At 47.5% G+C, this 25313-nt stretch overlaps 3 protein-coding genes across 5 annotated transcripts in view; 1 reads left to right on the top strand and 2 right to left on the bottom strand.

Moving 5' to 3' along the window:
• LOC134299513 (zinc finger BED domain-containing protein 4-like) overlaps positions 1–1957 on the bottom strand; it is a 70691-nt gene extending 68734 nt beyond the window's left edge. For 2 of the 3 annotated variants that reach the window (XR_010006732.1, XR_010006733.1), the window contains exon 1: positions 1870–1957. The gene's annotated coding sequence lies outside the window, so the exon portion shown is untranslated. Of the gene's footprint in view, positions 1–576; positions 974–1869 lie in introns of those variants that run through there. The other variant, XR_010006734.1, reaches the window with a different exon arrangement.
• Positions 1958–2167: 210 nt separating this feature from the next.
• ap5s1 (adaptor related protein complex 5 subunit sigma 1) lies at positions 2168–9116 on the top strand. The gene is made up of 3 exons (XM_003227865.4): positions 2168–2325; positions 7160–7352; positions 8327–9116. The coding sequence occupies exons 1-3, from the start codon at positions 2241–2243 to the stop codon at positions 8760–8762; spliced, it is 714 nt and encodes a 237-aa protein (XP_003227913.3). The 5' UTR covers positions 2168–2240; the 3' UTR covers positions 8763–9116.
• Positions 9117–9405: 289 nt separating this feature from the next.
• LOC103280902 (C-type lectin domain family 4 member F) lies at positions 9406–25313 on the bottom strand. Its single transcript, XM_062982529.1, has 7 exons — positions 25067–25313; positions 21748–21858; positions 21315–21422; positions 18463–18561; positions 14386–14537; positions 12488–12600; positions 9406–9830 (listed from the first exon to the last, which is right to left on the bottom strand). Exons 1-7 carry the CDS (start codon positions 25113–25115, stop codon positions 9692–9694), a joined length of 771 nt encoding a protein of 256 aa, XP_062838599.1. The 5' UTR covers positions 25116–25313; the 3' UTR covers positions 9406–9691.

Raw genomic sequence — 25313 nt, 5'->3', positions numbered from 1 at the left:
CTACATCCCATTTTGTATCGTCCCTCCATCCTCGGGCTATCGTGGCTTGTATTGTGGCTGTCATATATTTTAGAATCTCTGTCCAATTATTATCTTCCTTTACCTTTACTGTGAGAGACATGTATCTAGCTTTGTCCCATATTAATTCTTTCCCTATTATTTCTTCCATTATTTTTCTTACCGGTATTTTTCTATAAGCCCCACCACATGTGGGAAAATGTACCTATTTCCCCACAGTTGTGCCAACACTTATTTGAAGTATTTCCCATTATGTGTGCTACTTGGAGTGGGGTTCTGTACCGTTTGGATATTATTTTCCTTTGGGTTTCTTTAATCCTTATACGTTTAATTTTATGAATATTGTCAATCTAAGACCCAATTAATTTCTCAGTAAAGTTTTTTTTCCTGTTTCCAGTCCCATTGTTTCTAGTGGGAAAATGTTGATTTTATTTATTTGTAATTTATTTTGCCATTTTTTCCCCAGATTAACAACATTGAAAAACAGGGGCCAGCTTTTAAGTTCTTTAAGTCTTTTCTATCTATTCTCTCTTCTATTCTTGGGAACGTGGAACTTACGGACACTGTTGGACAGCTGAGTCTTCAAACTGCAGAAGCTGTTCATTGCGAGCTTAGCAACAACGGCAGAAATGCATGCAGGAAGGCAATCAAAGGTTGGCAGCGACAAGGACGGAGCTCACTATGAGGAAAGCTGAGCCCATGTTATGGGCAGGCCTAGAATTTCCAGTGCCAAAAATACAAGCGAAACAGCAGCAGAACATTGCAGAGCAAGCTTGAAATCTGAAAAAAAAAGTTGTTGCTTCTGAAGTGGTGGCTTGAAATTATAATACAAATTATTTTATATGTAACTAGCTGTGCCCGGCCACGCGTTGCTGTGGCAAAGTATGGTGGTATGGGAAATAAAATATTGAGGAATTGGTGGTAGTTAAGGTCAAGGGTAAAGGTTTTACCTTACATTAAGTCCATTATAAATGGGTTATATAGCTGTGTAGAAGGGCCTTCAGTCTACACTGCCATATAATCCAGTTAAAATCTGATAATCTGTATTTTATAGGCAGTGTGGATGAGGTCTAAGTGAGGCCTAACTCTGCCTGTCCCCTGGGCTGAGTGGGTTGCTAGGAGACCAAGTGGGCGGAGCTTAGCCTTCTAACTGGCAGCAATTGGATAAAGACAATTATTCCTCTCCCTCTAATTAGGACTTTATTTTTCTTTTCTTTTTGTTGTCTGAACGTAGAGGCATGGGTGAGGGGTTGTGCTGCCAAGTTTAGTGTTTCTGGGTTGTGTAGTTTTGTTGTTTTGTCCTAGGCCGGAATTTCATTACCCTTTTATATATATAGATAGATTCCTCGCAGCCTGGGGCCCCTTCCTTTCCCCCTCTGCCGCTCAAGGAAAGGGCCGGAGGGGGCGAGGAATCCTGGGAGTGGGGGTCCAAACCACCCCCGGGGGGCAGGAGGGCCCAAGCTGGCCCAGGCCTAACACAGCCACACACACATGGAACCAAGGCCAAATACAGTAGAGTCTCGCTTATCCAAGCTTCTGGATTATCCGAGCCATTTTTGTAGTCAATGTTTTCAATATATCATGACATTTTGGTGCTAAATTCGTAAATACAGTAATTACTACATAGCATTACTGCGTATTGAACTACTTTTCCTGTCAAATTTGTTGTATCACATGATGTTTTGGTGTTTAATTTGTAAAATCATAACCTAATTTGATGTTTAATAGGCTTTTCCCTAATCCCTCCTTATTATCCAAGATATTCACTTATCCAAGCTTCTGCCGGCCCGTTTAGCTCGGATAAGTGAGACTCTACTGCACCAGACGCTAGAATTCAGCCACGGAGCCCACCTCCATTCCGGCCAAAGGGAAACTTCGCCAAAACAAAGCTCCAGCCAATCGACGCCCGACTCGAGACTCCACTCCTCCCGCCTCAGGGCTGGCCCCGCCCCTTCGCGCTCACTGCCCAATCCCAGGGCGCTCCTTCTAACTCAGGCGCGGAGACACGCCCACTGTTCTGCCGGCGCCCAATCGGCGAGGAGAGCTCCCATTTCCTAGAAGGCATGAGGTCGCGCTTCCTGCTTGAGGGCAGGATGGGGTACGCATGCGCACTGTGTGATAGGCTGCCGCGAGCCCTCCCTCCCTCCCTCCCTGTGGACCACATTGCCCAGCGTGCCTCGCGCGACGCCCTGCTTGCCGTTCCTTCAGGGTCCGCGCAGGGCATGCCGGGAGCGGTAGTCCTTCGTCCTAGAGCGGCTCTTGCAGGGCTCCCCAGGAAGGACGAGGACTCGTCGAATGGAGAAGAAGGTGAGCCAGCGGGAATGGAGGGAGGGGGGCTCGTTTTCCCGAGGGAAAGATAATTCACAGCCTGGCCATGAAAAGGCTTTTGTGGGCTATTAGAAGGATTTAGTGACCTTCGTCCTGGGCGCATCTACTCTGCAGAATTAATGCGGTTTGATACCACTTGGACCAGGCATGGGCCTACTTGGGCCTCCCTCCAGTTGTTTTGGACTCCAGCTCCCACCATTCCTAACAGCCTCAGGCCCCTTCCTTTTCCCTCTTAGCAGTTTAAGTTACATAGTGTAATATATGATATTATAAAATAATAATATACGATGATAATATTATAATACAATTATGAATATAATTATGGTAGAATATAACAATAAGTATAATAATAGAATTTGATAATGAATAAAATTATAATATACAGTTAATTATATAATATGATAATGAATATAATTACAGTAGAGTCTCACTTATCCAAGCCTCGCTTATCCAAGCCTCTGGATTATCCAAGCCATTTTTGTAGTCAATGTTTTCAACATATTGTGATATTTTGGTGCTAAATTCGTAAATGCAGTAATTACTACATAGAAAAAGTAGTTCAATACGCAGTAATGCTGTCAAATTTGTTGCATAACATGATGTTTGGGTGCTTAATTTGTAAAATCATAACCTAATTTGATGTTTAATAGGCTTTTCCTTAATCCCTCCTTATTATCCAGTATATTCGCTTATCCAAGCTTCTGCCAGCCTGTTTAGCTTGGATAAGTGAGACTCTACTGTATAATGTAATATATTATATTATACTAACATATAGGAAACTAACATAGGAAAGAACTGCATGAACACCAAGAACAAAGTAGCTGCACACAATAACATCTGGCCTTGTCTGACTCAACTGCTGAGTACGCCTGTCAAAAGTCAGACGCCAATTCGAGAGCAAAATAGAGTTTATTAAAGCAACAGTCCAAAAAATAGCTCAACAAACTAAAAAGACGTAAAACACTTAACTTTCAGTGTTATTAAGTAGAACAAGTGGGTAAAATCCCAAAAAACAAGAACTGGCAAATAATACGGATTAGCCAGAGATATACTCCGGGTTAAACTTAAAGTTCTAGAACTTGACCCAAAAGTTCACAATGGGCTGAAAACAGAGGCATGAACTAAAGCAAGCAGTATTGAAGCCCACAAACCTTTCCCAAAACTCAAAAGTACAAAAAGGAGTTCAAAACAAACAAACGCCCAAACTGAGCTAGGGAACTCCCAGTTGAGAGCAGCAAAGCCAGCAAAACAGCGAGACACTGGCGAGCTCGCAGCAACCACTGCTGGAACATACACCAAACCAAGAGTTAAAGGAGCAGAGCGGGAAAGTGTTGTCAAGCCGGTCCGAAGTCGAGATAAGCAGACAGCATCGGTATCAGGAGTGAAGGTAGTAGTCAGCAACAGCAGACAGCCACGGAATAGAGAACGACGCCAAGCCACGGATTGAGAGCGAAGATCAAAGCCGAGTCAAGTTCCAGTCCAAGGTCCAAGGTCCGAGAGGTTGAAGTCATCCAAGAAGGTCACAATACGAAATGGCACAGAGAGCCAAAGCAACGAGGGCGAACAGCACCTAATAAAAAATAGTAATAACAGTGCAGTCCAGGAAAACCCACACAATTCCAGCCCTCCATTGCATAATAACCCAGATTAAACTTACATCTGTTGCAAAGTCCCAGTCCAGTCTTCAGTAACACACACAGGAAACCCAATGGCGCCCAGCAACACCTTGCCACACACAAGGTATAATGGCCAAACAACCCCAATATATCCAGGTCTCCCTGGGCATCCAAACTATTTACGCCCAAAGAGCAGGTGTCTCAACTTCTTAATCTGAATCAGAACTCCACACAGCGAACGCCCTTGGGTCAGGCGTTCCTAATTCCTCATCAGAGTCCCAATCATCCTGCCCATGCCCAACTCTATCCACACCTGTGGACCCCCTCTCACTCCTCCAAGCAGACCAAGTGGGATCTGCTTCTGAAGACACCCAAGCTTAACCAGCATCAGCAGCATCCATGGGCCCCGATTTGTCCCCAAGCATCTCCGGTGCCCGTGCCCAGTCTGTGCCCAATTCCTCCGTTAACACCTGTCCCCCAGCATCCATTTCCACCTCAGGATCCCCACATGAATCCTCCTCAGAAGACTCCCCATCAGTCTCCCTTACCCTTTTCCTAAACAAATCCTCCAACGAGCCCTCCTCGTGAGGGTTTTTCCTTCCTCTCCTGATCCCACCACTATCATTCACAGTCTCCGAAGGCGCATTCACAACAACGCCTGTCCGGTGTGACACAAGTGTTTCCACGCAAAGCAGGTGAATATAGCACTGAATGAAACTTGCAGAATAATCACAGGATGTCTCAAACCTACACCTGTTGATAAACTCTGTAAGCTTGCTGTCATTGCCCCCCTCCCCCAATGTGCGACAGGAAGTTGCTGCTAATGGTGAGAGAGAAAAAGGTTGAACATTGTGAAAGCCACCCACTGCATGACTATCAGCCTCCTCCCACCAGACTCAAGTCAAGGAAGGGCTTCATGAGAACCACCACTCCCTCCTCTTGATGTTCCTCCAGCAGCAGCAAGGGTGTCCCTCTGGGCAGCTAAACCTGGCAATCCCAGCTGGATGGCCCCCCACGAGGGTCTTCCTTCCTCCCGGGGCAAACCAAGAATGGGCAACTTGGAAGTCCCTGAACAGACTCAGAAGCGGAGTGGGCAGATCCAAAGGGAACCTGGCAAGGTGGCACGACCTGGAGGAATCCTCCACCTTGTGCGACTGTGGAGCACAGCAGACAACTCTGCATCTGTATGTTTAAAGTTACAGACAATGTGATCGCTGTTGCCCATTTTTGGTCAAAAATTATTTTGCTGCTTATGTTCTCTATATTTTTTTATCAATTTTATACTAATTTATGCAATGTTTTTGATAGGAAATAAATAAATATAATATAACATAATGTTCTATAGCAGGCTGCTCCCCCCCCCCTCTTTCTCTCTCTCTCGCAGAAACAAAGTTTTTGCAGTTTAATAAACTTTCCCCATGTTTTTCATGATAGAACCAATTAAGAAAAAATGACATTGATAACCCAGGAACAAAAATTGTGTCACACAGTGTAATAAGAATCATAGAATCATAGAGTTGGAAGAGACCTCACGGGCCATCCAGTCCAACCCCCTGCAAGAAGCAGGAAAAGAGAAACCTTTTAATGGTGAGAGCTGTTCGTCAGTAGAACATGCTGCTGCCTGGAAGTCCATCGGCGTCTCCTTCGTAAGGTCTCTCAGCAGAGGCTGAGTGGCCATCTGTCGAAAGGGATTGGAGGGTCTGGTGGCCTAAAATTAAAAGAGTTCCCACCATCATGTCTCCAATTTTATACAAATTTTAGCTGTAGCTCCAGTCAGGTGTTAAACCAAGTTTCCCAAAATGTGGGGTCTCTGACTGCAATAGTTGCTAATCTAGACCCCCTTCTCTGAAGGGTAGTCGGTCAGCGTGCGCACGACATTTAACAAAATGCCATTCTTGGAGTCTAATAAAATTTAATCTTTTTTTTTTTCGTGTCAGGAGCAACCGGAGTTGCTTCTGGAGTGAGAGAATTGGCCGTCTGCAAGGACGTTGCCCAGGGGACGCCCGGATGTTTTGATGTTTTTACCATCCTTGTGGGAGGCTTCTCTCATGTCCCCGCATGGAGCTGGAGCTGATAGAGGGAGCTCATCCACACTCTCCCCAGGTGGGATTCGAACCTGGCAGCTTTCAGGTCAGCAACCCAACCTTCAAGTCACTTAGTCCACTACGCCATCTGGGGGCTCCACACACACACACAAAAAATTAATCTAAATGTATAAAAATGGCTAGGAAATTGAAATCCTGTACAGTTTTTTCTGCTGATTCCGATGAAAGTAATTTTAACATTATGAATGCAAATCTAAATTGCTTAGATTTTAGCTGTTTTTGTAAGCCACTCTGAGCCCTGGGGGAGTGTTTTTAAGATTTTTTAAAAAGATATTTTAAAGATGTTTTTAAATTGTTAGATTTTAGCCTTTCTTGTAAGTTGCCCCGAGCCCTAGGGGAGTGGCGGCATATAAGTTTAAATAATAAATAAATAAATAAATAAAATCCAGTCAAACAAGTTGACTCAAATTGGGCATCAACATGTGTTGTGACAACATGTGTTGTTGACCATTATTCAGACTGCAACAATTTCCATGCGAATGAACCTACGGACTTGAAATTTTGACCCAGCATTATGTTTGCGCTGGACGTAATCCTTCCAGATTTGCAACTACCCAGCATCAATAACCGTCCTGCAGGATCTCTTCCAATTTGGCACTGTCAGCGCAAAAATCTACTAAAGTTCAAAGCCAATTATTTAAGAAGTGTCTCCCTGAATATGCTTGTGAATAGTATCATCTGAAAGAGAAAATTTTGCTGTACAAGACTGATTTGTTTTGGTTTTGCAATGTGACCATTAAGAATCCATTTACTCAGGCCATGCATCCTCATGGTCCTGCTAGTTCCTTGTATTGGCACGACACTTGCTGGATTCCAGAACAACGTTTTGCTCTTATACGTGCTCCATCAGCGACATCATGTGGCCAGCAATATAGTTTCCTGGAAAACATTCTCTTGCAGATCAATGACGCTTTCAGAATGAAATTCTAAAATTTGAACAAAATTGGAGACATGGTGGTGGGAAGGTTTAGAGCCCTTGGTGTGGAAAGACCCTGGATTGTGTTTTACTGCCTGGCGGAATTGGGATGGACGGGGTGTCCTTTGGGGCCCCTTCCAGCTCTGGCTCTCACCCCTCTCCCTCCCCCCTCGCAGCCTCCTCTGCCGCCATGGTTCACGCCTTCATCGTCCACACCTTGCGCAGCTGGGGCCGTTCTGGGGACGAAGCCCCGCCTTGCAGAGTTCTCTATTCCAGGGTCTTCAGCCCTGAAAGGCCCGAAGGCGGCGGAGGCCGAGACCCCGAGAAGGAGCGACTGGCCCAGAAGGAGAGGATCTTGGCCGTAGCCAGGTACACACACCTGGCCCTGTCCAAGGAAGGCTGCTCTTGCCCTCCTTTGCTTTTTGGGGTGCAGCTGCACCAGGCCTAGGCTCACTTCAGCCCTCCCCGTGTTTTGGTCTTCAACTCCCACAATACCCGGTAGGCTCTTAGGGATCATGGGAGTTGAAGTCCAAAACACCTGGAGGGAGAGCTGAAGTTTGCCCATGCCTGGTGTACATGCATTTGAAGGAGATCCTTAGAGGGCACAGGGTTACCCACCATCTTTTGTTATCAGCCTGGGATGTTGGGTGGGGAAAGAAAGACTAGCAAGACCCCTGGTCTGGAAGGTTCTTTTCAGACTTCCAAATGTATACCCGCGGATACGGAGATCGTAATGTATTCAAGCAGGAAGGGGGTTGTAACATGCACCTGTATTTGAGATCCATTTATCAGGACTTTGCCTCCATCTTTGCTATCAGTGTAGGAAGTGAGTGAGTCCCCGACCCAGAGAGGAAAGTCATGGTGGAAGAAAGATTAGCAAAACCGCTGGTCCAGAATGGTTCCCTTCAGACCGGCTTCCTAAAGTACACCTACGGATACGGAGATTGTCATGCATTCGAGCAGGAAGGGGTTTGAGATCCATTTATCAGTGTCTCACAGGACCTAAGAGTAGCACAGGGTTACCCGCCATCTTTTGTTGTCAGCCTGGCTGTTGGGCAATGACAGAAAGACAGACTAGCGAAACCCCTGGTCCAGAAGGGTTCATTGCAGACTGGCTTCCTAATGTATACCTGTGGATAGGGAGATCGTAATGCATTCGAACAGGAAGTGGGTTGTAATATGTTCCTGTATTTGAGATCCGTTTCTCAGGGCCTTCTCCACCATCTTTGCTATCAGTGTGGGATGTGGGCGAGACAAAGCCCGGTGAATCCCCGGCCCAGAGGGTTTCATTTCTCCTTCCTTCCTTCCTTCCTTCCTTCCTTCCTTCCTTCCTTCTCTTCCAGGCAGGTGGATTCCGTGTGCAAGCTGCACCTGCAGGCCGCGGGGAGGCCCACCTGGGAGCCGCTGGCCCCGGCCCCTGAGGACCCCTCCCCGCTGCAGGACGCCCCGTCGGGGGCCTTCCGCCTGCCCCCCGGCGACCCCTTCCCTGTGGCGGAGGGGGAGCGGGCGGTGCTGTGGCTGGGGGTGCACTCCGTGGCCTTTGCCCTGGTCTGCGGCCCCCAAGAGAACCCGCTCCTGGCCGAGTGCGCCCTCCGCAGCGTGGCCCGCTCCCTCCTGGACCACCTCCACCTCCTGGGCTCCGGGAGCGAGGTGCTGCTCAAGGCCGACCGGACCGAGGCCGTCCTCGCCCGCTTCCTGCCCCACGGGCAGCTGCTCTTCCTCAACGACCAGTTTGTGGCCGGCATCGAGAGGGAGGTGGCCGCCGCTCTCGGGAAGTGAGAGAAAGGGTGAATGTGGGCCCCTCAGTGGGCTCTTGGACTGAAACCCGAGCGGACTCACGACTGTGGACAGGATCCCTGTCAAGATGGGTCCCAGTCAAGGTGCACCTTGACGTTTTCCTTTTTATTGAGGGAGACTTCACTTCTGCTTTTCTACACCTCAGCTCCCAGAATCCCCAAACCTGCCTGCTCCAGGAAAAGTAACTTTTCCAAGCTCTCTAAATCTGGGGTAGGAGTCACGGATTGCACCCCTTGCCTTCGTCTTTGGTCTCACCGCTTGCAGGGCCTGGCATTCTGTACACTCCCTGCAAGGAAACAACTTACCTCTCAGTAAAGCAATGTTGTTGTTGTTGTTGTTACATTTGTTTTGCATTCCTTCCGTCCTTTTTGACATTTCACCAGTACGAATTCTCAGGCTTGTTATCCTTATTGGGCTGGCCTGTGGGAAATGACACAGCCAGCGTCAAGGTCTGAGCATCGGGCTTTGGAGACCCGGGTTCGAATCCTCTTTGCTCGGCCAGCGAGGCCCACTGGGTCCCTTCAGGCGAGTCACACTCCCTCGGCCTCAGAGCAAACCTGGCCAAGGAAACCCCTTGTCAGAAATGTCCTTACAGCACACAACAGCAACAACCACAAATGGGAAATCCAGAAAATGAAGTTTTATTAGGTGGAAAGTCTATTTTGGGGGAATGATTGTTTACTTGGGATTGCGAGGGAAAAGAAAACCTAGGAATTGTGGGAGTTGAAGTCCAGAGAGAGGGCCCAAGGGTGCCCACTCCCGAGAGATGTCCACCCAGAAACCTCCAGAGAAGGAAAGGACTGCTTGGCGCTCCGACCGGACGTCTTGCCCATCGCCTGTTCTCCAGGAGCGTTTGGCCAGCGTGATGGCCCTTGTTGCGTTGCTGTGTGTCTCTGGGGCTGCCCTCCCGCTCAGGGAACGGCCTTCTTGCAGAACGCTTTGTAGCTGTAGGAGCAGCTGGCGTCATTCCACCGGCTGGAGGCGTGGACGCAGTCCTCCTGGTTCCCGGGGGCCCCCGACCAGTTGTCCGGCTCCCTTGGGGCCCAGAGGCTGGAAGGAGGGGGAGGGGGAGAGGGTTGCCGGGGGAAAGCCCAAGGGGCCTCTACGCCGTGGAATCGAGGCCGTGTGGCCCCGCTGGAGCTGCTGCGGCTCCGTGGGAGGGCACCTGGGAGACGGGGTTGGCAAAGGCCCGCTTTGGCGGAGAGGACAAGGGCCTTGTGTGGCGGCCCAGTGTCCCAATATCTCTGGGAACCAGACACCAGACACGAAGAGATCAAAAATGCAATAAACCGTATACTAGAGCTTTTATGTCAAGCCGCTTTGCGTCCCCTTTGGGAGATAAAGTGGCGTACAAATAAACATAATAATAATGGGTTGCTGTGTGTTTTCCAGGCTGTATGGCCATGTTCCAGAAGCATTCTCTCCTGACGTTTCGCCCATGTTGGGAAAGCCCACGTTTGGAAGCTTCAACTGGTTCAGAGATTGGCAGCCAGATTACTAACAGGAGCCCCGTACAGGGAGAGATCCACTCCCATGTGGCAGCTTCACTGGCTGCCGGTCTGCTTCTGGGCTAAATACAAAGTGCTGGTCATTGCCTTTAAGGCCCTAAATGGCTCGGATCCAGGCTACTTGACCGATCACATCTTTTACATGCCAGGCCGGGCACTGCCGTCATCGGAGGAGCCCCGCTCTCGGTCCCACCCCATCTCAGTTGAGGCTGGTGGGAACGAGAGAAAGAGCCCCCACCTCTGGAACTTCCCTCCGTAAAGAAATAAGGCTGGCCCTCTCCTCTTCAAAAAACAATTAAAGACCTACTTCCACTCATTAGCATATGGAGAGGAGGAGGATTAATTAATGAGAGACCACTTCCGGATCCTGATTGAGAACTATGCTGGATCTGTGTTGTCAAAGGCTTTCATGGCCGGGATCACAGGGTTGTTGTATGTTTTCCAGGCTGTATGGCCATGTTCCAGAGGTATTCTCTCCTGACATTTCTCCCACATCTATGGCAGGCATCCTCGGAGGTTGTGAGGTATGGAGAAGCTAAGCAAGAAAGATGTGTGTGTGTGTGTGTGTGTATATATATATATATAAAATCTGTGGAAAGTCCAGGGTGAGTCAGTTGGAGGCCAGTGTGAATGTTGTGGTGAATCATCTAATATAGCAGTGAATAGCTTCATCTCCCGGCTTCTTCCTGCCTGGGGGCATCCTTTGTTCAGAGTCGTTAGCTGCCCCTGGTTGATTCATGTCTGGAACTCCTCTGTTTTCAGAGTGTTGCTGCAAACCCCACTTCCTCCAAGGTGAACTAAACTGGGCTCTACAGGCCAATGGAGACTCCACCATGGGCATCAGAAGAGCTGTGAGGCCAAGAGCAAGCCAGGAGAGTCAAGACAAAGACCCACCCAGAGGAAAGGTGTTCTTACCATACATCAAGGGAACCACTGACCGCATAGGGAAGCTGATGAAGAAGCACAACCTACAAACTATCTACAGACCCAAGACAATCCAACAAATGCTATGGTCAGTGAAGGACAAGAGGGATCCTCTCTCCTCTGCAGGAGTCTACCGTGTACCATGCAGCTGTGGACACATCTACATAGGGACCCCCAAATGCAGCAGCATGGCCCAAACACGAGTCAAAGAACATGGAAGGCACTGCAGACTCACTCAACCAGAGAAATGAGCCATAGCAGAGCACCTGATGAATCAACCTGGACACAGCATATGATTTGAGAACACAGAAATGCTTGACCACTCCAACAACTATCATGTCAGATGACACAGAGAAGCCACTGAAATCCACAAGCATGTAGACAACTTCAAAAGAAAGGAGGAAACCATGAAAATGAACAAAATCTGGCTACCAGTATTTAAAAACTCCAAAATCAGAACAGTAAATAAGAAGCAACACTCTGAAAACAGAGGTGTTCCAGACATGAATCATCCAAGGGCAGCTAACGACTCGCAACAAAGGATGCCCCCAGGCAGGAAGAAGTCAGGAGATGAAGCTATTCAATGCTAATCAAGGTGTTTAACTACAACATTCACACTAACCTCCAACTGTCAAGAGTTCTTCTCTCACCCTGGATTTTCCACAGATATAAATAAACCTTCCTTGCTTAGTTTCTCCATACCTCACAACCTCTGAGGATGCCTGCCATAGATGTGGGCGAAATGTCAGGAGAGAATACCTCTGGAACATGGCCATACAGCCCGGAAAACATACAACAACCCTATGCTGGATCTGGTCTCTGTTCGTCTATGTCAGGCCCATTTACCACAGTAGGCCACATAATCAAGGCCACACAACTGTCAAACTTGAGTTGGCTTCCATAAATTGCTGTGGACATTTATTTAGATTTTATGTCACTATGTAATCTTGTCTCATTCCATCTTGGTTTAGGTTATTGATGTTTTTGTCAGTTCACTGACATTAGGTTTAATTTGATGTTAGGTTTTCAATGCTGTGTTCACATGTGGGGTCTTGTTGGGATTTTATGCCAATATCTACCTGTTTTTTGAAGGCATTGAATGTATGCTGCTGTTTGTTGGAATCCGCCCTGAGTCCCTTCAGGGAGATGGAGAGGGCAGAATAGAAATGAAGCTTATTATTATTTATCATTATTATTAGCGTGATGGGGCGCTAAGTCCACGAGGAGGACAGCAGCCGTGTGAGGATGTGGCTGCCTCCCCGCAGCAGGACCCACCTGGCTCCCGGGTCGTACGTGGTGCCGTCGGCCCAGGTCCAGGCGCCCTCCTTCTCCTGGTCCGTCAGGCCGATCCAGAAGGTCTGCCCCCCGGACTGTTGCGAAAGGTGCTGCTGCAAGTAATGAAGGAGAGAGAGAGAGAGAGAGAGAAAGAGAGAGAGAGGCCCGCGGGAGGCCCTTGTGAGCTCAGAGCCACGGAGGGGAGACCGGGGACAAGGACATCGCTTTTCCTTCCTGCCTTCTTAAGACTGTATTTTCTGGCGTATAAGACTACTTTTTAACCCAGGAAAATCTTCTCAAAAGGCGGGGGTCGTCTTATACACCGGATTTTGTCTTGTAGGGCGGGTGCTGAAGCTTCCGAGCCGGACTGGAGAATCTGCGGTTGCCGCATATGCTGGTGGTGGTGGTGGGGAGCTCAAAAACAGCCACGGTTGCATCCCCGTCTTATGCGGCAACTGTATGAAAGCAGCAAGGGCAGCGCTGTGCAAGTACCGCAGTTGAAGGGAGATGTTGACAAGCTGGAAGGTGTCCAAAGGAGGGCAACTAAAATGATTAAGGGTCTGGAGAACAAGCCCTATGAGGAGCGGCTTAAAGAGCTGGGCATGTTTAGCCTGCAGAAGAGAAGGCTGAGAGGAGACATGAGAGCCATGTACAAATACGTGAGGGGAAGTCATAGGGAGGAGGGAGCAAGCTTGTTTTCTGCTGCCCTGGAGACTAGGACGCAAGGGAACAATGGCTTCAAACTACAGGAAAGGAGATTCCACCTGAACATCAGGAAGAACTTCCTCACTGTGAGAAGGGCTGTTCGGCAGTGGAACTCTCTCCGCCGGGCCGTGGTGGAGGCTCCTTCTTTGGAGGCTTTTAAGCAGAGGCTGGATGGCCATCTGTCGGGGGTGCTTTGAATGAGATTTCCTGCTTCTCGGCAGGGGGTTGGACTAGATGGTCCATGAGGTCTCTTCCAACTCTAGGATTCTATGATTCTATGATTCTACAGGAAAGGAGATTCCACCTGAACATCAGGAAGAACTTCCTCACTGTGAGAAGGGCTGTTCACCAGTGGAACTCTCTGCCGCGGACTGTGGTGGAGGCTCCTTCTTTGGAGGCCTTTAAGCAGAGGCTGGATGGCCATCTGTCGGGGGTGTTTTGAATGCGATTTCCTGCTTCTTGGCAGAATGGGGTTGGACTGGATGGTCCATGAGGTCTCTTCCAACTCTAGGATTCTGTGATTCTGTAAGTACGGTAGAAGAGAATCCACTCACCAGGATTCGTGGAAAGAAGTGGCTTAATGGTCGATGATGAGGTGAGGGGGTGCCTCACTGGGAAGGTGTAAGTGGAGCAAGGTGCAGGCGTCTGGGAAAAAGAGACAGAACAGCGCTGTGCCCAGAAAAGCACGACGCCTCTTTCACCCCCCGGCCCGCCCTTGTATCCTGTTACCGTACCTGCTCCTCTGCCTCTTAGATCTCACTCCTGAGGACTGCAATGAAGTCACGCATGGGCGAGATCTGAGAGGCAGGCAGGAGGTACGGCAATAGGATACAAGGACGGGCCAGGCGGGTGAAAGAGGCGTCGTGTTTGCGCCAACGCTCTGATAGTCTTTTTATTTGGTGTGCGTTGGAAGAGGGGTAGTCTTATACAGTGAGTATATCCCAAACTCTATTTTAACTGGAAAAGTTGGGGGTTGTCTTGTACGCCCAGTCATCATATACATCAGAAAACTATGGTAATAATAACAATACATAGAATAGCCAGAGCTGTTCTCCTGTCTTCAACCAGAAGAACAGCTCAATGGAGGCCTAAAACCTTAGCCTTGAAGGGGAACCTAAGGGTCATCCAGTCCCACCCACCCTTTGGCAGGCCCCTGTGGTTCAGTCTCTGTCCAAATGCAACCCGTCACTCACCATCTCTCCCTGGGAAGTGACAGAGGTCAGGTGTGCCCCACGTGATCGACAGCTCTGCTCGGCGTCCGTCCAGGATTGGGCCTCTTGGAGGAAGAAGTAGGCGCTCCCGCCGAAGAAGGTCCAGCCGCCCGAGACCAGGCCCCGAAGGTCCCCTTGGGGAGGAGCAAAGGGTCAGGACTTGGGAGGGGCGAGGAGCAACCCAGGAGCATTCCCTACGGCAGGCTCCTTGAGCCTGAGCCTGTTTGGATGAGCCAGACAACGCTTCCCATCATCCCCCTTCCAAATGGGAACAGCCCTGGGGCCTCTTTGGGTGGATAATGCTATCATCCAGTTCCACCAGTAGGTGGCACTAGACTTAGGGTGATTTCGAAAAAAATCTAAGTGGAAATGTGATTACGGGTTCCGTCAATATCCCTTGTTGCCAACATAATTGGGACCAGAAGTGGGTTGCTGGGAGATTTCCAGCCTGTATGGCCATGTTCCAGAAGCATTCTGTCCTGACAATTTGCCCACATCTATGGGAGGAATCCTCAAAGGTTGTGAGATATATTGGAAAACTAAGCAAGGGAGTTTTTTATATATCCCTATGGAATAATGTCCATGGTGGGAGAGAGAAAGAAAGAACTCTTGTCTGTTTGAGGCAAGTGTGGATGTTGCAATTCATCACCTTGATTAGCATTGAATGGCCTTGCACCCTCAAAGCCTGTCTGCTTCCTGCCTGGGGGAATCCTTTGTTGGGAGGTGTTAGCTGGCTCTGATTGCTTCCTCTCTGGAATTCCTCTGTTTTCAGAGTGTTGTTCTTTATTTACTGTCCTGGAGTTTTTTTTAATACTGGGATCCAGATTGTGTTCATTTTCATGGTTTCCTCCTTTCGGTTGAAATTCCCCACTTTGTGGATTTCAGTGGCTTCTCTGTGTACCCTGACATGACGGTTGTGAGAGTGGTCCAGCATTTTTGTGTTCTCAGATAATATTCTGTGTTCAGGTTGGTTCATCAGCTGCTCTGCTATGGCTGACTTCTCCGGTTGAGTGAGTCTGCAGTGCCTTTCGTGGTCCTTCCTTCGTGCCTGGGCGATGCTGCTGCGCTGGGTGGACCCTATGTCGGCTTGTTCACACCTGCAGAAGTGAGAGCATCCCTCTTGTCTTTTGCTGAATGTAGCCTTTGTTGGATCCCCCCAGGCAGGAAGCAGCCAGGCTTTGAAGCTGCCTGGCTATTCAATCCCAACCAAACTGTTCAATGGCAACTTTATTTATTTACGGTATTTATATTTCACCCATCTTTCTCACCCCAAAGACGACTCAGGGTGGATCGCAATGTACATATACATGGCAAACATTCAATGCCATATGAACATAGAGACAGAGACACAGAGGCAATTTAACATTTTCCAGCTTCAGGAGGATATGCTCGATTCTGGCCACAGGGGGAGCTGCCGCTTCAGCATACACTGTGACACCGGGTCCTTGATGGAGTACTTCCTCATTTTTCCTCACGCACGCTGCTGGAAGGTTTTATGGGGTTGTAAATTAGTTAAATTAGCCTCCCCGCATAAGCGTTACCTAAATTTCCTATTTGATCATATAATCATAGAATCATAGAAGAGTAGAGTTGGAAGAGACCTCATGGGCCATCCAGTCCGACCCCCTGCCAAGAAGCAGGAAATCGCATTCAAAGTGTAGTGTCTCAGAGACCCCCGAGTCATGACCCCGTCGCCATTACGGAGCAGACCGAAGAAGAGATGGGGTTTCTGCCATTTCCGCTTGATTCCCTTCCTTTCCAGGTGCCCACTGTTGACAATTCTAGCCCACAGTTCATAAGAAAGGGCCTTGGCTCTCAGCCCTGTTCTCCAGAGAATCTTAGTTTTGTCCGCAGATTGTTTTGGGAGGCTTCGCGCGCGGAAAAGCAGATTTTGAGACGGAGCGCTCGTTTAGCGGAGAAAGCAAGCGTTAATTAAGCTGGTTCCCTCGAGAGTTTTCAGGGAGGACTGCATCTGGCAAAGTTGTTGACTTTGGTCATTTTCCCTTGGGAAAGAGCTCAGACACCTGGCTGAGGAGGAGAGCAAAGTCCCATAAAAGTTCTGGGCACCAAATAGATTTTGCGGTATTCAACGTGTCAGTTGAGAGATTCACATCGACTCTAGTTCTGCAGCGCGCTACTCTCGAGTAGACTGGCGTGCCTCTCGTCTCCCTGTCAAGCCTGGACAGCGATTCAGCTTTACCACGACTAACTTTGCCTTGCCTTGCATCCTAGCCTCGGATTGAGCCCTGGAACTCTGGACAGATCTTGCCTTAATGCCCACTCAAACAGCCTAAAGGTTTCAGTGTGTTTCGGTTATTGGATTTAAAACTTTGAACTCTAATACTGGACATCTCCTTTCATATTACTGGACTATATTTGACCTTTCCTGAAAGGTCTACTGCTGGACTATATACTCTGCTTATTTTTAGTTGTCTCCTTTATTTCCTTAATAAAGATATTAGACTGTTTATTGGCCTTCGTGTCTGATTCCCAGTGCTCATGCTGCCCTGAGGTGTCACACAAAGCACCCCCGACAGATGGCCATCCAGCCTCTGCTTAAAGGCCTCCAAAGAAGGAGGCTCCACCACAGTCCGGGGGAGAGAGTTCCACTGGTGAACAGCCCTTCTCACAGTGAGGAAGTTCTTCCTGATGTTCAGGTGGAATCTCCTTTCCTGGAGTTTGAAGCCCTTGTTCCCTTGCGTCCTAGTCTTCCGGGCAGCAGAAAACAAGCTTGCTCCCTCCTCCCTATGACTTCCCCTCACATATTAGTACATGGCTATCATGTCTCCTCTCAGCCTTCTCTTCTGCAGGCTAAACATGCCCAGCTCTTTAAGCCGCTCCTCATAGGGCTTGTTCTCCAGACCCTTAATCATTTTAGTCGCCCTCCTCTGGACGCTTTCCAGCTTGTCAACATCTCCCTTCAACTGTGGTGCCCAAAATTGGACACAGTGTGATTCCAGGTGTGGTCTGACCAAGGCAGAATAGAATAAGGGGGAGCAGGACTTCCCTGGATCTAGACGCTATTCCCCTCTTGATGCAGGACAGAATCCCGTGATAGATGCAACTATCTCTCTGGTTGCTTTGGTCAACAACGAGCTGGGCTACTTTAATGATTGGATGCTCAATCCGACTCAGGTGGCCTTCGAACTCAGCTGGTAATCAGTAATGATTTATTGCAGCTGGCTACTGACCATCTGCACCATACCCGGTCTACTGGAGGAAAGTGTCAATGTTCTCCCTATTGGAGGCAACATTGGCACTTGCCTCCAACAGACAAGAGTTCTTTCTTTCTCCCACCCTGGGCATCATTACAGACACACACACACACATATACATACCCCGCTGGCCTCGTTTCCAACAGACCTCACAACCTCTGAGGATGCCTGCCATAGAAGGGGGTGACACGTCAGGAGAGAATGCTTCTAGAACATGGCTCAACAGCTTGAAAAACTCACAGCAACCCAGTGATTCCGGTCATGAACACCTTCGACAATACAAGGGACCAGAACTGTTTGGGATTTCTTTGCATTTTAGAATATCTGTTTGCATCTATAGCAGGCAGGGGCCAACTTGTGTCCTTCAGGTATTTTGGACTCCAACTCCCACCATTCCTCACAGCCTCGGGCCCCTTCCTTTCCCCCTCAGCCACTTAAGAAGGGGCCTGAGGCTGTTAGGAATGGTGGGAGTTGGAGTCCAAAATACCTGGAAGGCCCAAGTTCCCCCATCCATATACCTCTTATTTTTTTACATGGCCTGCAGATGATGATGATGATGATGATGGCACCACTTTTTTTCCTGCCATTCATATATAAAATGTGAAATAATTTCGTTTTAATACTATATATATATACCCCTAAAATAATTTTTTTGTGCTAGGTTGGAGGAATTATTTGGAGGGTTGTAGGAATAGGACAATCCCTTGGTTCCTTTCTGTTGATGTGATCAAGTCCCTAAATCCTTGGTTGCCAGCCGTGAATCTGTGCCCTTCTTTTGGGGTCCTTAACCCCCACCCCTCACTGAGGAAGCCCAATGATCTGAGGAAGGGGCTGCGCTGCTCACGGAGGCGTTCTTGGGCAGCCGCTCTCGAGGCGTTGGCCTCCTCCACCCGGCCCTGGATCTCCAAAAAGGCCCCAGAGATGTTCTTCAAGAAGCCGAGACCTGAAAAGAGAAGAGCCGGAAGGTCAGGACAATGCATTGGGCAGAACGAAGCTGGAGGGAAAGAAAGACAGCCGCGTTCTGGAATGTGTGGCTGAAAAACTACTGTGGGAGTTGGAGTCCAAAACACCCGGAGGGCCAAAGTTTGCCCATGCCTGGTATATACAAAAGAGCAATAGTCCAAAAATGGCAAAGTATAACAATAATAATAATAATAATAATAATAATAATAATAATAATAATAATAATAATTTTATTTTTGAACCCCGCCACCATCTCCCCAGAGGGACTCGGGGCGGCTCACAGATATAAAACCAGCATACAGTAATATCAAATAAAAATGTCAAATACAAAAACGCACAATAAATTTAAAAGGCATAAAAAAATCACAATCATTATAAAACACATGAAAAACACAGCAATAAAAACATAGAATGAGCTGAGCAAAGTGCACTGAGTGAACCTTGTAAACAAGAAGGAAGTTAAGGTGCTACAAGGTCATGGGAAGTACATGAAGCCAAGAAAGTCCAAAACACAGACATAAATCCATGAGCATGAAACAGGAAATTTTTCCAAGACAAACTCTTCCAAGAACATAGGCAAATGCAGGAAACTTGTATCATGAACTTGAGAACTGAGACAGAAACCTGAACCTTTTGGCAACGTTGTCTCCTTTGGGAGACACCAAGAAAACAGCAGTTAATTTAAACCCAAGCCCGACCAAGAAGCCATCAAATCATGCCTCCCTTCGAACACCGAATTAATCTCTCCTTCGCTCCCTCTGTCCAGAGACCTAATCTGATATCGTGGGAAAACTCTGTGTTGGCTGAAGGCCAGTTCCAAAGAGAAATTGATCAGTTTGTGGATCAGTTCCACAAGCAGACCAGAGTCCAGGCAAAAAGTCCCCCCCCCTTTTATACATTTTCAAAGGTAGTCAAACAAAGAAACAGGCTTCAACATATTTGAATCACGATCACTACGTCATAAGATCTCATGTTGCCTTTTCTAACACACATGCATACATCAGTTCACATTTCTCTACCTAAAAGCACTCGAACCAGCCTGCAGCAAGTTGCAGAGAAGCAGAAGCAGTCCATTGTGAGTCCCTCTGTCACGGGGCCCCTCACCGGACGGGAGAGAGGGGCCCACTCGACTTTTCCTCCATGTAACCATACCAGGGACTCTCTCACACTGGAACGTTTAGGCTACAGCCCCCCCCCCCCCCCAATCTGCAAGCAGCCCACATTGTCATGTCTACTAGTGCTGCCTCTGGGTTCTAATACAGAGAATCAGATTTTTCTACATTTCATTGTTTGACTCTGGGGTTGGTGCTCTTCTCCATTAAGCTGAAGAGCCCGCATTGTCCGTAGACGTCTCCTAGGTCATGTGGCCACTGCCATGACTGCATGAAGCATTGTTACCTTCCTGCCGGAGCAGTACCGATTGATCTACTCACATTTGTATGTTTTCAAACTGCTAGGTTGGCAGAAGCTGGGGTAACAGTGGGAGCTCACCCCGCCCCGCAGATTCGAACCGCTGACCTTTTGATTAGCAAGTTCAGCAGCTCAGCAGTTTAACCCGCTGTGCCACGAAGGCTCCTCAGTGCTTATTCCATACAATATATGTGTGAAACAGGGCTGTAGCCGGGGGGGGGGGGGGGGTGGTGGTGGTAAGGGTTCTGATCCTTTCCCCCTAAACCTGGTTTACTCATGAATTTTAATTGGTTAATCAATTTATAAGTAAACCAGGGCTTTTTTTAACCGGACACATTTGGGGGGGGGGAGGTTGAACTTTTAACCCCCTCCCCCTCTGGCTATGGCCATGGTGTGAATACACCCATATCAAAACCATGCTGGCTCTCATCTCATGGGGATCGATGCCACATGAGAAATGCATCCTCTAAACCAATAAAAAAAATATCCAGTTGTTTTTTCTCTCGGGCTTATTGTCAGGCTTTGGGGGATTCGTGGCCTCAAAGCTTTTGTAAAAGGGCATAAAATGGCCTCATAGGGACACACTTGTGCAGACAGACACGTTTCTCAGTGCCCTTATACATGTGAAATGATATAGATGACATGAGAGATAACACCAAGAGCGATCCTTTGAGAGGCCAAAAAGTCCGGTTTATTATATTCAGCCGAAGACTCTGGAAGTGGAATCTTTTCCAAAGGCAAACCAGAGCCCCGATCAAGGCGTTGACATTGCCTTTTATACATTTTCAGACAAAGAACATGCTTCTACATACATCTCGTCATTAGTACATAACTTCACATGTTTACATACATGGGCATAAGTAAGCACGTTCAGCATTTTCCTATCTCAGCACTCTAAAAGCCTGTAGCAAGTTACAGATAACGGCTCGGCTATAGTACATTAATCGGGGCCTACTCTTGACCTGTCAAAGTCTGCTCTCCCTCTAATGGAATGAGCATATCGACAACAGGCCCCCCTTCTGCCTGTCCTGCCAGCTTGTACATTTACACAGAATCTAACACACAGAGAGTCTGATTTTTCTACATTTCACTGCTTCTAATGTGCATACAATATATGTCTAAAAATCTATATTTTCCAGTTCCTCATCAGAAACATACCCAATAAAGAGGGTTTTTTCCCTGTAAGAAAGCAAGGGTCAGAGATCCATCACTATGTCATGTTTTGGAAATGATTCCAAGGTACACAAGAAGGGACCGAGGGTGGCTCCGAACGTGACTTTTCTATTCTCCGTCTAAAACGTGTTTTCCGGTTTTGCATCTTACCCTCCATCGCCTCCTCCGATCCGTAAGAGACGCCGCTTCGCCAGAGGGAAGATCTGGCCTCCTGCAGGGCTCCCTCCAGTTCCATCAGGCGCTTTTCCTTCTGGAAGTCTACAGATCACACATTTGCAGGGTTAAAAGCTCCCAAGTAAGATGCGGGTGAAAGCGAAGGAGGGACGGGCTCAAGAGGGGCCTTTAAGGGGGAAACGCAAAGGAGGCGCTGAGGGTCCGGTCTGGAGGCTGAGAGAGCGGCACCTCTACTCTCTGGGGGCTCATGCAAAAAGTATATAAGAATCATAATCCTATGGAAAACATGGTGCATAAAAGGCAATATGCACACGGTACAAATGCAGGCGAAAGGCCAGGAGAAAGTGCTGCTAGGACACGGCCCTACAGCCCAATAATAAAGAGGGGAGCAGGGCCCGCCTGTACTTACACAAAGTGGCCACTGCGACCAGGGAGACGGCCAGGAGCAAAGCCAGAGAAGCCAAGGCCACCGGGACCCCGAGGTGCCTCCTCCGGGGCGCAGCTTCCTTCAGAGGGGTCTCTGGAAGGAGAGAAATGGGGAGCAGAGGTCGGATTTGCCCTTTCTATACTTACCACTGCTATAACCAAAGACATTTGCGTGTTTTCCTCTCCGCTTCCTCCGCTCTGCAACAATCTAGAAAGGAGGTTAAGATTAAGGCTGTTGCGGTTTGTTTTCTCTCTCTGTGTATTCGTGATGTGCATTTGTATAAAATCGCTATCCGTTTTGTTTTGTTTCATTCATTCCGCTCCGTTTTCGTTTTCGTTTGCTACTTCCGAAAACAGGACCCTATCCAAATGGGATTTTTGTCTCGTGTCCAAAAAAATGAATAATTTTTGGACCATTGGTGGCAATGGGAAGGCTTCAAAGGCTTGCCCTCCCCTCAGTTTTAGGGCAAGAGGGTGAAAATCACCATTCCCCGAGGGCATATTGATGCCTTTTAGCCCACCAACATTTAAATGGTTTTCTAAATGGAGAAGGTAGAAGCCCAACAATTTCTTTCCTTTGAAAAATATTTGTTTTTTAAAAAAACCCCAACTACCCAGGGGAAAAAGGGTTTTTTAAAACAAAGTATTATGTTGCACCCCTAGGCTGCGGAGGCACCTCAAAACCACACTGGAGCCCCGGAATATAAGCAAGCAAGCAGTTTATTGAAGGTTATATGCAAGCAATAGCAAATTAAAGTTCAGTGCCAATAAAATGGGTTTAAACCCACTTGAACAAAGTACTTGAAAATCTTGAAGCAAGAGTCTATAAAAGTCACCCCAAAACCATAGTCCAAACTGGATATCAAAGTAAGTCCCACAAAAGATGTCACAAATAGCGCGAATAAGATTTCAAGGATTAATCCAAGCCATTATTCAAATTGGAAACACAGGAAGCAACACTGGAAGGCAGGAACAAAACTCCCAGTTTAGTCCAAGGTACAGAGTCCAAGGTGGAACACAATGCAAGGGTCTTGGTTGCCTGGATGCCATCGGGATTTGTAAAAACGTTGGCACCTTCATTGAAAACATGATGGAGCACTGGAAAACTGAACTGTTTGTTGGAAATGAAAGCTATGGACTTGTCAACATCAGGAGAGGAATTTTCCAGGGAGATTCATTGTCCCCTCTGCTTTTCATTATTGCCATGATCCCTCTGTCAACAATCTTACAAAAAAAAAATCAAAAATCTCGGCTATCAAACATCTAAGAATTCTCACAAAATTTCACATCTGATGTACATGGATGACCTGAAGCTGTATGGGAAAATGGAAACTGAAATCCAGTCTCTGACCAACACTGATATCAGCATGGAGTTTGGTTTGGACAAATGTTCGACAGTGGCATTGAAGAAGGGAAAAATAATGGAAAGTGAGGGCATAAATATGCCTAATGGCCAAACAATAAAGTGTCACCAACCAGAGGCCTATAAATATCTGGGCATATTACAGCTGGACAACATCAAGCATGAACATGTGAAAACTGTGGTCAGTAAAGAATACACACAAAGGGTCAGAAAAATTCTCAAAAGCAAGCTCAATGGAGGCAACACCATCAAGGCCATAAACACCTGGGCCATACCTGTCATAAGATATACTGCTGGCATTATAAATTGGACACAGATGGAACTGGACAATTTGGACAGAAAATAAGAAAACTCATGACCATTCATCATTCACTGCACCCTCGCAGTGATGTTGACCGGCTATATCTGCCTAGAAGATCAGGGGGCAGAGGACTCTTACAAGTAAAACAAGTAGTCAAAGAAGAAGAACATGCCCTGGCAGAATATGTAAAGCAAAGTGAAGAACCTGCTTTGATTGAAGTCAAAAATCAGAAACTGCTCAAAGCACAGCAGACAAAGAATCAGTACAAGAAAACCGCACAACAAACTAGAGCTGAGAACTGGCACAACAAACCATTGCATGGAAAGTTCCTTGACAAAATTGAAGGAAAAGCTGATAAGGAGAAGACCTGGCTATGGCTCACGAATGGGACCCTGAAGAAGGAGACAGAAGGCCTGATCCTTGCAGCCCAGGAGCAAGCCATCAGAACAAAGGCAATTAATAATAATAATAATAATAATAATAATAATAATAATAATAATAATAATAATAATAGAAGACCTGGCTCTGGCTCACGAATGGGACCCTGAAGAAGGAGACAGAAGGCCTGATCCTTGCAGCCCAGGAGCAAGACATCAGGACAAAGGCAATCAAGGCCAAGATCGAAGAATCAGCTGAAGACCCAAAATGCAGATTGTGCAAGGAAACCGACGAAAGCATTGATCACATCCTCAGCTGCTGTAAGAAAATTGCACAGACAGACTACAAACAGAGGCACAACTATGTGGCCCAAATGATTCATTGGAACTTATGCCTCAAGTCCCACCTCCCAGCAGCAAAGAACTGGTGGGATCACAAACCTGCAAAAGTCTTGGGAAATGAGCACGCAAAGATACTGTGGGACTTCTGGATCCAGACTGACAAAGTTCTGGAACACAACACACCAGACATCACAGTTGTGGAAAAGAAAAAGGTTTGGATCATTGATGTTGCATCCCAGGTGACAGTCGCATTGACGAAAAACAACAGGAAAAACTCAGCCGCTCTCAGGACCTCAAGATTGAACTTCAAAGACTCTGGCAGAAACCAGTGCAGGTGGTCCCGGTGGTGATGGGCACACTGGGTGCCATGCTGAAAGATCTCAGCCGGCATTTGGAAACAATAGACATTGACAAAATTACGATCTGCCAACTGCAAAAGGCCACCCTGCTGGGATCTGTACGCATCATCCGAAAATACATCTCACAGTCCTAGACACTTGGGAAGTGTCCGACTTGTGATTTTGTGATACGAAATCCAGCATATCCATCTTGTTTGCTGTGTCATACTATAATAATAATAATAATAATAATAATAATAATAATAATAATAATAATAATAACAATAACAATCTGTCAACTGCAAAAGGCCACATGACTGGGATCTGCACGCATCATCCAATAATACATCACACAATCCTAAACGCTTGGGAAGTGTTCGACTTGTGATTTTGTGTTACGAAATCCAGCATAGACATCTCGTTTGCTGTGTCATACTCTGACTTTGTGTCAATAATAATAATAATATACACAGATGAGCCCCAAAGACTGTTAAAACACCCACACAAAAAGGCCTGGCCCTATTTCAAAGCGCACTGCAGCCTGTCCCCAGAGAGCCAGACGTCCCACGGAGCCCCCTTACCATGAGCTCCAAATGGCATGGTGTTTTCATAGATGTTTCCTCCTGCCATCCTCTGGCCACGATCCCGGCAGGTGGGTCCTTCCCTGGCTCTGCTGCCCTCCAATGCGGGAGACAGTCCCTCGGGGTGGCCTTTTGGAGCCGCAGATCGACCGGGAAGCGTGTGGCTTCTGTGGTTTTCCGAAAACGCCCTTCTTTGCTGACTCAGGCGCACGTGCCACACTCGTTCCTCTTTTGCCAGATGTGCTGA

This window comes from Anolis carolinensis, chromosome 5 (genome assembly GCF_035594765.1).
Source record: "Anolis carolinensis isolate JA03-04 chromosome 5, rAnoCar3.1.pri, whole genome shotgun sequence".
In the NCBI taxonomy this organism is placed as follows: domain Eukaryota; kingdom Metazoa; phylum Chordata; class Lepidosauria; order Squamata; family Dactyloidae; genus Anolis; species Anolis carolinensis.
Note: the sequence above shows the minus strand (reverse complement) of the source record. Positions and strands in the feature narration are given on the sequence as shown.

What these genes read in the sequence shown, in the direction of transcription:
- ap5s1 (XM_003227865.4), top strand. Translation starts at nt 2,241, where the DNA reads ATGCCGGGAGCGGTAGTCCTTCGTCCTAGAGCGGCTCTTGCAGGGCTC. An exon ending in CTCGTCGAATGGAGAAGAAG is followed by an intron (nt 2,326 to 7,159) that starts GTGAGCCAGCGG and finishes CCCCCCTCGCAG; the next exon opens with CCTCCTCTGCCGCCATGGTT. An exon ending in AGGATCTTGGCCGTAGCCAG is followed by an intron (nt 7,353 to 8,326) that starts GTACACACACCT and finishes CTTCTCTTCCAG; the next exon opens with GCAGGTGGATTCCGTGTGCA.
- LOC103280902 (XM_062982529.1), bottom strand. Translation starts at nt 25,115, where the DNA reads ATGGCAGGAGGAAACATCTATGAAAACACCATGCCATTTGGAGCTCAT. An exon ending in CATGCCATTTGGAGCTCATG is followed by an intron (nt 21,859 to 25,066) that starts GTAAGGGGGCTC and finishes CTCTCCTTCCAG; the next exon opens with AGACCCCTCTGAAGGAAGCT. An exon ending in ATCGGAGGAGGCGATGGAGG is followed by an intron (nt 18,562 to 21,314) that starts GTAAGATGCAAA and finishes TTCTCTTTTCAG; the next exon opens with GTCTCGGCTTCTTGAAGAAC.